The 11,279-nt window shown below is 47.6% G+C and overlaps 1 protein-coding gene across 4 annotated transcripts in view; it reads left to right on the top strand.

Annotated features, from left to right (window-relative positions):
* The window catches only part of PRDM16 (PR/SET domain 16), a 289,426-nt gene that overhangs the window by 245,329 nt on the left and 32,818 nt on the right, over positions 1-11,279 (top strand). For all 4 annotated transcript variants that reach the window (XM_042031976.1, XM_042031975.1, XM_042031978.1 and 1 more), the window contains 2 exons: positions 1,464-1,566; positions 6,755-6,953. In XM_042031976.1, the coding sequence (XP_041887910.1) occupies positions 1,464-1,566; positions 6,755-6,953 (302 nt within the window). The remainder of the gene's footprint in view (positions 1-1,463; positions 1,567-6,754; positions 6,954-11,279) is intronic.

The raw sequence follows: 11,279 nt of genomic DNA, 5'->3' as shown, positions 1-11,279 counted from the left end.
AGGGATGTCCCCTGTCCCTGCAGCTCTGGGGGCGATGTCCGCTGTCCCTGCAGCTCTGGGAGAGATGTCCCCTGTCCCTACACTCTGTGAGGGATGTCCCGTGTCCCTGCAGCTCTGGGAGGATGTCCCGTGTCCCTGCAGCTCTGGGATGGATGTCCCGTGTCCCTGCAGCTCTGGGAGGGATGTCCCCTGTCCCTGCAGCCGCCTGTCCCTGGAATCTCATCCCTCTCCCTGTGATCACATCTCCCCGCAGCTGCAGCTCCGAGCGGACTTCGGAGTGGCAACTCCGGGACAGGGAGGACAAATTTGGGAGCATCCCGGGCAGCTGCTGCTCCCTCCGGGCCTGGGGCACGCATCTACCAAGGCCTCGTGCTCCGTGCCAGGGAGGGAGGAAAAATGCATCGTGGTGACACAATTAATGCAAGCCAGGCAGGAATTTAGGAGCTGCGTGTCTTTCTGCCCCATAAACACAGGCTGGCAGAGATGGAGTGGCAGTGAATTTCAGGGATTGTTCTGGGTGAAATATGGTTTTTACCCCGAAAAAGAATTTTTTGGATTGCTGTTAAATGCAGTGCTAAAACCTGGAAGTTAATAACTGTAATAACTGTTATCAGGTGGATTCTCAGGGTGTTGTGTTAGGACAGGGTCCAGTGTACTCCAAAAAGTAGGAAAACATATGGAAGACACTGAATCTCCTCAGCAGAAGAGACACAGAGCCCTGGAGCAGGTCCAGGGGAGGGAATGAGGCCATTGGGGCCCACTCAGGTGTGACCCTGGTGTCACTGGCCCTGCTGCCCTGGTTTCTGTGAGGTTGGGGGGTAGAACAGTGATGATGAGGTGCGTGGGCTCTCCTTGTCTGAATCCTGTTTCTGTTTTGGGGCTTTCTCCTGGTGCAGTGACAAAGGTCCAGGAGGTGAACAGAGCTGTGCTGGGGACATTTTGGATGGTCCAGGGTCTGTGCTCAGACAGGAGCTCAGAATGTGGATAAACTGCTCACCTGGAGAGGTTCAGGTCTGTGGTTAGGGGTCAGGTCAAGGCTGATGGGGAGAATAATCAACAAAATAACTCCGTGGAGATGTGATAATTCGGCTCTAATCATGAGGCCAATTTTGGCTCCAAGAGCAGAGCCTTAAACGTGGCAATTCCATCAGTTTAATCCTCCCTTCCCTGTGACAAACACCCTGAGCTTTTAGGAGGAAGGGCAAACAATGGGGAGGTTTTGTGTAATTTTAGGGAGAGAGGCTGTTGCCCAAAATAATTTTTTTTTATTGTCCAAGCCCTGTGAAACTCTGACACCCAAAGAGTCAAATAAAAGCAGGAGAACAAGCTCCGAGCAGCAATTATCCCAAATCAAGGGACAGCCTCCCCTATTAGCCGGGAGAAATCTGAGTTATTGGTTACAATACAGAACTCAAGCCTCTGCATATTTAACGTGCCTCTCCATTTCTGTTCCTCATTCCCAGGTCTATTATAAAGTTATTAAAGAGATCGAGCCGGGAGAAGAGCTCCTGGTGTGCCTGAAGGAAGGAGGTTATTCCCTCGGGAACATGGCACCCAGCATGGAAGGTAAGGCCTCCACAGGAGCTTCTGCTCCTCTCTGCAGTGCCCCTGACAGTGCTGAGCCCCTCAGGCAGGGCAGAACTGGGGCAAAACCTGGGCCAGGACCTCCCCTTCTGTCGCTGTCTGGATTTTGTGCTCATTTCCACTCTTCCCCTGGTGGCAGCGGCTGTCTCCGTTATAGTGAGTTTTTATCAGCCTCAAGCAGATTCATTTCCTTCTCTTTGTGGGTTTGGATATGATCAGAGGAGCCTTTTCCACCCCCAGGATTGCCAGATGCCTTTGGGTGTAATAAAAATGGCCAAAGCATCCCAAGGCTGGGAAAACACCGCTCTGCAGAGATTTAGGGAATCTGGAAAAGGGGGATGCAGACAGGGAGTAGAAGAGTCCTCACTAAAATTATTATTGCTGGAATAAAGACATCCTCATCACTGCCACAGCTGTGAGCAGGTAGCAGGACACACACACGGGGTGTTCTGGAAATCTGAGAGTGCTCCCAGCACTGATTTTCCTCCTTTAGGATGCTTTTTCCCATATTCATCCTGTTCTCTGACACTACAGACACTGAGCAGGAAACTGATCTCTGAGGAAAACAAGGAAGGATGTGCCCAACATCATTATTCAGTGATTTATTTCTACAAATACATCCTCGTTTACCAGGTGTTTTTAAACTATTAGTTGGAAATAACACTCCACAAAATTAATTTATGAATTTGGAGTTCTCTCTGGGCATCCCACAATACATTTCTTTTACCTGTACATGAATATAATTTCTGATTCGAATTTGCAGTGAAATCCTTTAAAAGGATATGAACCATTAGTTTCAAATATTTCTGGAAATAGTTGAGGATTTTTGCTGCTGGAATCTCATTTGCTGACGAGCTGGGGGTGCAGTGTGGTATTTACTCCCTCACTCATATCAAGTTTGGGATTATTTTTTCACTGCTCTCCCTCCCCAAAAAAAGTTAATTATTTCCTCAAGACCAACACTCAGAGATGAATAATTTCTGTACCTTTTTTTTTTTGATGTCAAGGAGAAATCTGAATGAAAACTCACCGCTGTTCTGCGTTTCAGTTTCTAACAGGCTTTTATGTGAACAAGCAAAAAGTGCTCCTTGTTTTCCATCTCTGTCATTATGGAACATTTATCGGGATCTTCCTGGTAACGTCTAGTGCTTTTGCTGCATAATTGCTGTCAAATTATGCCAGGCCAACATTAAATATTTGACTCCTTAATACTTTTTACTTTCAGCGGGGCTATCTCCCTGCTGCCTCGCACCCCCAGCTCACTTCGGAATTAACGGGAGAGAAAATGCAAAATTGTTCCACACAAAGATAATTATCATAAAAATCTTTCCTCCCAACCCCAGCCAAACACAGCAGACCCCTTATCACTGCAGGAATTTTGAGTAGGGCACTTGAACTCCTTTGAGATTCGAGTCTGGTAGATTAGCATGTAGATGCCACATAATTGCGTTCCCCTTGGTTTCTCTGAAAGCTATTAGGCACTGATTTATTTTTCTGTTACATTCCTGCTTTGTCCTGAGTGTTGCTGATGGAACTTCAGATAGGCACATTTAACCACAGATCTGACAAACAGACACAGAGAACAGGCAGCAATTTCGGTGTAACTGGGGCTGTTCTTTTCTTTGCAGCCCCTTCTCCCTGTCACACTCCGCGGCAGTTACCTTGGTGAAGGGCAGTGTTTGCGTTCGTGATGCTTAAAGAGAGGAGAAAACTTCAACGAGAACTTGTTTTGAAGGGCGACCTTTTTATTTTTGGTACTTACGGGGGGGAAAAAAGGAACACTTGAATGAACCTGGAGTCTGCAGCGTGGGTGTCTGATTTAGGCACAAAATCGATGCCGGGTCTCAGTTCAGCCCTGAGCCTCCGTGGTGGTTGAGGTTTCGGTTTTGCAGGGGGCTGCCCTAAGCCTGCGGGTCGGGTCCTTCCCTGCAGGGTATTTATGGAGGAGTCTGGTCTGGGATCTGCTGGAGCTCAGAACTGGGAATGCCGGAAGAACGGGGGTTGGATATGGATTTGTTATCCTGGAATGGTTTGGGCTGGAAGGGAAGGATCATCTCATTCCACCCCCTGCCATGAGCAGGGACACCTCCTACCATCCCAGGCTGCTCCAAGCCCCGTCCAACCTGGCCTTGGACACTGCCAGGGATGGGGCAGCCACACCTGCTCTCCACCTGAACAGTTTTTCCTCTCTTTAGCCTGCCTGAGCATCAAAACAGGACTTACAGCCAGTGGCAACATGAATACCACATGGCTACAAGGCTTTTAATCACATTTTTGTCAGCTCTCTAAGTCTCCATTCAATACAAATTTCTTTTTCCTAACTCAGATACTCTCAAGCACAGGAATTGCTTTTCCTATCCTCCATCTCTTCCACCTGTGGAAAAGCTGCTGTGTTTGATGTCCTCTTGTATCGTGCGTGATTTGGGTGAGGCCTGGCAAAGGACAAGGAGAACGAGAAGCAAAATGTCTTCTCCAAAATATTCTTGAGGCTATTAACATATTTCACCTCTTTCCCTGCTCTGTAAGATCACAGCAAGGACAGAAACGTCTCGTTGTCATTGGTAAGAGCAGGCAGGGCTGTGCTGTGGGAGGGGAGGAAGATACCCAGCTTTAGTATGGAGGAAATTATTCTCCACAGCTGCTTTTCCAAACCCAGAGAGGATTTCTGCTTCCTAGAGGAGAGTTTGGGTGAAATAAGCTGCAATTAATCATGTAAATCTCAAACTGGAGCAGGAAGAATTCCACCTGGCGTTGTGGAAGGAATTTTGTTGAGTTTTCTCTGAAGTCAAAAGAAAGGGGGAAAAAAAACACTGTTTCCTTCATTCCAAGTGTTTCCATGGCTGGGGATTTGCCAGCTGGAGCTTGAGGGATGCTGGGAGTTTGGTAGGAGCCTGTTAAGAGGTGAAGGGACCTGGGGCTTCCATGCCTGGAGGATTTCAGTTGCTCCTCCAAAAATTCCTTCCCGGTTAAGCCACTGCTGCATTGACAGGAGAGCAAAGAGGGGAAACATTGGCTCTGAGGTAGAGGAACACCTCACCAGAGCAGTTCCACATCTCCAGAGTTTGATGCTACACTTTTTCTTCCTTTCCTCTTTCCTCTTTCCTCTTTCCTCTTTCCTCTTTCCTCTTTCCTCTTTTTCCTCTTTCCTCTTTCCTCTTTCCTCTTTCCTCTTTCCTCTTCCCTCTTTCCTCTTCCCTCTTTCCTCCCTCTCCCTCTCCTCAAAAGTAGTTTGGGTTATTTTAATGGTAGGTGATGCACAGTCTCTCCATTCCACTCTTATTGGTGTCCTGATTTCCAGGTTTCCCTCCCCAGGGACATAAAACACATGAGATACACACTGGTCCTGGTCTACAAAATGCCAATAAAGAGAATTTCTGTGAGGAGCAGAGCAGGGCCTGACCCCCTCATGCTGAGGCTGCTGGCAGCAATTTCAGAATGCATGAACTCCCAAAACGAGCTGAAATGAGAACAGTTGGGTATTTTCTTCCCTTGGCTCTCCTTTTTTAATCAAAATCCCTTTGCTGACCTGCTGGATTTTATTTCTTTTTGCAGCCCTCTCTTGTGCAGCTCAGGAGATGCTCCTGCAGCCCTGTGGGTGCTGTGGGATTATCTGTGCCCGGTGTGGGTGGCTCTGGGAGCCCTGGGCAGGCTGCTGGGATGCCCAGCAAGGCTGTGCTGGCTGAGCTTTGGTGATACTTTCTTTTTCAGCTGGGTCTGACTTTTCCCATGTCAATACTTTCCGTGTAGGTGTGCAGAGCGTGCAGAGGGTTTCCTCTGCCCACATCGCTGCTGCTGCAGCCTCTGGGACCTTGCCTTGCTCAGTTTTAACCTCAGGTTTAAGCAGAGGAAGGGAGATAGGAGGTGAGTGCCCAGGTGGGAGCACGGTGGCGTCTGGGTGTGACACCGCCCGTGCTTCCACTCCTGCCACATTCAGAACAAAATTAACCCTGATTTATATAAAACACCGTTCCGGGCCTTAAAGCTCAGCTTAAGTGGTTGCAAAATTTGGCATAAACAAGTGCAAGGGGGGACTTCAAAGCAAAGGTTTGCTCAGGGGTTGCAGATTTTGCCTGGAGAAGATGAGCATGGCCACATCCCACCCCAACATCTCCTCTCCCCAGAGCGGGGATGGATCAGCTCCATCACAGCACCGCCTTTGGGCGCAGCTCTCAGAATATTCCCACTCCCCCCTCGGAGCTGAGGCACTCACCACAGGCTGTTCCTTCTGGGAGTAAAGTCATCAGAAAAAGAGAAGCACACTGAACACGAAGCAGAGCGTGGAGGAAGAGGGTAGGGTAGGACAGGGAAACGCGGCTCCGGTGACTCAGTGGGGGCTGGAAAGCTTCTGTTGCAGGGTGGAGAAACCCAGAGCTATCCCAACTCCCTCGCAGAGCTTGTTCTCCTGGAAAATTTACAGCTTGGAGCTGATTGTTTGGCTTGGCACCATGGTCAGGATGCTGCCTTGTAAACTTAATAATAGCTGCCCTCTTTTTAATTTGTTTGACCTTGACTGCAGTAATTTATTATGTGCATTAGAACTTTTTTTTTTTAAAAAAAAAAAAGGAAAAAAAAGCAAAGAGCACAGCAACAAAGCCTTTGGCTCGCTGCTCTTCCCTCCATGGTGCTCTGGGCTGGGACTCCTTGGGCTGATGGAGCCCTGAGCTCCTGCAGTGGAAAATTAAGAGGCGAACATTAGACAGCAATTTCTTGGAAAGAAGCTTCTCCAGGTTTGTGCTGGGGCAGTTTGCTTTTCCCACTATCTGTGTTTATTCGAGTCTGGCTTGTTCCTTTTTCCCTGGCAGCCCCTTTTGAGGAAACACTCGTTCATAATTTCAAAACCCCTCCTTGCAGACGAGCGCAGCACTCCGCAATGAGCCCAGAATTTTGTGCATCTCCCACTCCCTGTGGGTCTCTCCATCCCAGCAGAGGCCAAGACACAAAGCAAACAAGATCTCCTCTGGTTGTGTGATCTATTTTTTTTCTCTTAATGCTCAAAGTGAAAGCAGCTGCTGGCACAGCCTCCCTTGGGTTCTCTCCCCTCTCACTTGCAAATTCACTCTTTGTTTGTTTGCTGGACTCGGGGAGCTTTGCCTCCTCTCTGGGCACAACAACCCAGGCTGGTTGGGTTTCCTGGGGCAGGGCTGACCACGGGCTGCTGTGTGTGTTGCAGAGGAGCCCTCGTTCCGCTGCGAGGACTGCGATGAGCTGTTCCAGTCCAAGCTGGACCTGCGGCGCCACAAGAAGTACGGCTGCAGCGCCGTGGGGGCCCTGTACGACAGCCTCAGTGACGAGATCAAGCAGGAAGGCCTCGGAGATGGACAGGTCCACGAGTGCAAGGACTGCGAGAGGATGTTCCCCAATAAATACAGGTACCCACAGACGGCCGGACCCTCCTCTGGCCTCCCCTCTCTGTCCCGGCCAAAGGGGGGATGATGGGCGGCTGGGGAAGACTGTAGGGATCAACCTTTCCTTTCTCCATAGAAATGTTTCCTTCCTCCATAGGCTTTGGGAATGTTCCTTTTGGGATCAACCTTTCCTTTCTCCATAGAAACCTCTCCTTCCTCCATAGGCTTTGGGAATGTTCCTTTTGGGATCAACCTTTCCTTCCTCCATAGAAACCTCTCCTTCCTCCATAGGGTTTAGGGATGTTCCTTTTGGGATCAACCTTTCCTTCCTCCACAGAAACCTCTCCTTCCTCCACAGGCTTTAGGGATGTTCTTTTTGGGATCAACATTTCCTTTCTCCAAAGAAACCTTTCCTTCCTCCATAGACACCTTTCCTCCCTCCACAGGCTTTGGGAATGTTCTTTTGGGGATCAACCTTTCCTTTCTCCATAGAAACCTTTCCTTTCCTTACAAGGTTTAGGAATGTTCCCTTTGGGACCCTTTGTAGCTGTTGGGCAGTGTTTTATTTCACCTCGTGCTTTTCATTGCTCGTTGGTAGAAGCACCCCAGGGTTGTTGGTGGGAAGTTTAAGGGTCGTTTTCTGAGAGACCTGGGTGGGACCTTTTCACCATCTACTCTCCTGTGCTCTGCTTCTGAGGAAAAAAACACCAACATGAGTTCAGTAAAAATGTGCATGAAGTGTTCTTTTAAATTTAATTCTTGGATGTTTGAGATCAGTGGGTTTAAAGAGCTGTTGATGCCCTAGGAACTCTTAATGTGGTCACCAGCTCCTATTTGATCTGGCAGGAACAATTAAAAAATCCTATTCCAATGAAATTTTTAATTTTCTTCGTGTCCACCAAATGTTCTTGTGACAGCCATGTGAAAAGGAAAAAAAAAGATCGGATATTCTCCAGCTCATTTTTTTATTTTCCACAATTATTCAGTTATTATTATGATTATATGATTACTCTAAAGAAGAATTAAACTTCTCTTTAAATGGGAAAATATTTTAACTCAGGTTTTAGCTGAAAATCTGCATTTTTTAAGCAGAATGTGGTAGTAATGAAATGCAGCTTTAACACAGCCATCTTTGAGTCTAATTCATTGGCAAAGTGAGACTCAAACAGTTAAATATTAGGAGCCAGCTTTAAAAGTTGAGGGGTTGTTTTAATTACTCTAAGATTGTGTTTATTTGCATCCTAAGCCTTGATAAAAGCCTTTATAAAATTCTATAAAAGCAGAGTTTTCTGTGTTTACCGGAGGCTGAAGTTCTCACTTACTCATTTCTTTTGCCTTCTTGGGTGAACAAACCCCGTGCACCACAAGATTTGTTATAAAACTGTGAGAATGGGCAATCCCCTGTCAGGCTCTGCCTGAGCAGAGCAAAAACCTCGAGGTTAAAGCCCGTGTCAAGCCTGCTTCAGTTCAGTTTAACATTTAAAAACCTGCATTTGTCACTTTGAACTTCATTGCAGCGATACTTTCAGCTCTTTGAAAGTATTGATGATATTTTGATCTGGGTGAGGAAGTCAGGGGGAAAAAAAATCGATTTTAAAAAATGTAGAGGAAGGTGAAGCCTAAAGAGCATTCCCTGTATCTGCATGGAAAAGAGCCTGGGAGCTGTGGAAGCTGGGATGGATCCTGTGTGGGATCCTCTTAGCCCAAAGTAGCATCTTTCCCCCTCACCTTGTGTCTCTGCATTGGCTGCTCTCCATCAGAAATAAGAGCCTCCAATTTTCTTCCTTTTTTTACCTGACAAGACAAGGAGAACTTCCTTCAAATGTTTTCAGTGGTTTGGATTTTAGTAAAAATTCCAGTTCTTTTATCTGCTGGTGTCAGGAGCTCTCTCCTCTTTAGCTTCCAGCGCTCTCTAATTTTCATGTTAATTAGGAATTAACCTTTTAAAATGTGTGTGTTGTATCCTATTTGTACCCTCTGTGTAGTCCTGGCTCCCTGGGGGTCTTGACTGGCAATGTGGCCTTGGGTTTTTTGCCTTTTAGACCCAATATTTTAGGATAAGTAATATAAAGCTGATTTTTTTTGACAAGGGAAAAGAGAGTCAGCAGCATCCCCGTTCAGCCTTTGACACGCTGGTGGATTGGTGGGGTGGGAAGGAAATGTCCACTTCTGTCTCTTTCCCATTAATCTGCCAAGTTTAAAGTCATTAAAACACAAAATAAACCTGCTCAGAGTGCCTGGATGGTCTTAGAATTTTTCAAAGTTAATACAGATGAAATCAAGGGTGCCACTGGGGACCTGAAATTGAGCATTTAGCAGCTGACTAAATAAATAAATGTTTTGCTAATCCCAGTAGGTACTTGCCTCTAAACAGCACATTAGTTTGTCCATATTCGCTCCAAAATAAACTCATAAATCACAGTTAACAGGAGAGTATTTTTGGATGTGCATCTGAAAGGTTTGTGATACTTTGTGTGTGTAAAATATCTGGTCGTTTTGACAGCACCATTTCTTGAGCAAAATGAATATTGCCACTTTAAAACGAGAGGGTTGGCAGTTTATGAGGGGCATGCCATGAATATGAATTATCTGGCTGGGAGCAGGGCTGGTGCTGAGGAGTTTTGGTGTTGAGTGGCCAAGGCTGAGCAATTCCTGGGATCCTGAACCCCTCAGGCTCTCTGGAAGCACACAGAGAGTATCTTCCCTGTGGCATTTAATGAAGACTGGCAGGATTCACTGCCAGTTCAGCTTTAATGTTTCTGTAAAAATACAGCCATGCTTTAAAGTTCTGTGGGAATGGTTTGATATCCATGTGTAGGGGTGTTAGGCAGGAGCAGATTCCATGCAAGCTGGTCTTTGTTGGAATTCACAGTAAGAGGAGCGTTTGTAACTCCTGTTCACTTACCCCAAAGGAAGCAAAGGATGCAGATTTCCTTCCCTTGTTTCTCAGGGCTGGCATGAGGTGTGCAGGATTTCTGGCTGAGAGGTGTGGGATTGCTGGCCTGAGATGTTCAGGATTCCTGGCCACAGAGGAGCAGGATTCCCAGCCTGAGATGTGCAGGATTCCTGGCCACAGAGGAGCAGGATTCCTGGCCACAGAGGAGCAGGATTTCTGGCCTGGGATATGCAGGATTTCCGGCTGAGAGATGCAAGACTCCCAGCTTCAGAGAGGTAGGATTCCCAGCCTGAGATGTCTGGGATTCCTGGCCTCAGAGATGCAGGATTTAAGGGCTGAGAGGTGCAGAATCCCTGACCAGAGAGATGCAGGATTCCTGGCCTGAAATGTGCAGAATTTCAGGCCTGAGAGGAGCAGGATTCCCAGCCTGAGATGTTCAGGATTCCCAGCCTGAGATGCAGGATTCCTGGCTGGAGAGATGACGGATTTCTGGCTAAGAGGAGCAGGATTCCTGGCATCAGATATGCAGGATATAAGGGCTGAGAGGAGCAGGATTTCTGCCTGAGAGGTGCTGGATTCCCAGCCTTAGAGAAACTGGATTCCTGGCCCGAGATAAGCAGGATTCCTGGCCTGAGAGGAGCCAGATTTCTGGTCTGAAAGGTGCAAGATTCCTGGCCTGAGAGAAACGAGATTCCTGGCCTGAGATGTGCAGGATTCCCAGCATGAGAGATGCAGGATTTCTGTCTGACAGGTGCAGGATTCCTGGCCTGAAAGGAACAGGATTTCTGCCTGAGAGATGCAGGATTTAAGGGCTGAGATGTGGAGAATTTCTGGCCTGAGAGAAACAGGATATCTGGCCTCAGATGTGCAGGATTCCCAGCCTGAGATGCAGGATTCCTGGCTAAGAGGAGCAGGATTCCTGGCATTAGGTATGCAGGATATAAGGGCTGAGATGTGCAGATTCCCAGCATGAGAGATGAAGGATTTCTTTCTGACAGGTGCAGGATTCCCAGACTGAAAGGAAGTGGATTCCTGGCCTGAAAACTGCAGGATTCCTGGCCTGAGATGTGCAGGATTTCTGTCTGAGAATTGCAGGATTCCCGGCATGAGAGGTGCAGGATTCCCGGCATGAGAGATGTAGGATTCCCGGCATGAGATATGTAGAATTCCCAGCATGAGAGATGCAGGATTCCTAGCTGGAGAGATGCAGGATTCCTGGCATCAGATACGCAGGATTTAAGGGCTGAGAGGAGCAGGATTTCTGTCTGAGATGTGCAGGATTCTCAGCCTAAGAAGAGCAGGATTCTTGGCCTGAGAGGAGCAGGATTCCTGGCCTGAGAGAAACAGGATTCCTGGCCTGAGATGTGCAGGATTTAAGAGCTGAGAGGTGCAGGATTCTTGGCCTGGGATGTGCAGGGTTTAAGGGCTGAGATGTGCGGGATTCCTGGCCTGAG

Source organism: Corvus kubaryi, unplaced genomic scaffold (assembly GCF_017639235.1).
Source record: "Corvus kubaryi isolate FWS band 111438036 unplaced genomic scaffold, C.kubaryi_AGA036_p1.0 37352, whole genome shotgun sequence".
Lineage (NCBI taxonomy): Eukaryota > Metazoa > Chordata > Aves > Passeriformes > Corvidae > Corvus > Corvus kubaryi.
The sequence above is the reverse complement of the archived record's forward strand: the minus strand, read 5'-3'. Positions and strand labels throughout refer to the sequence as shown.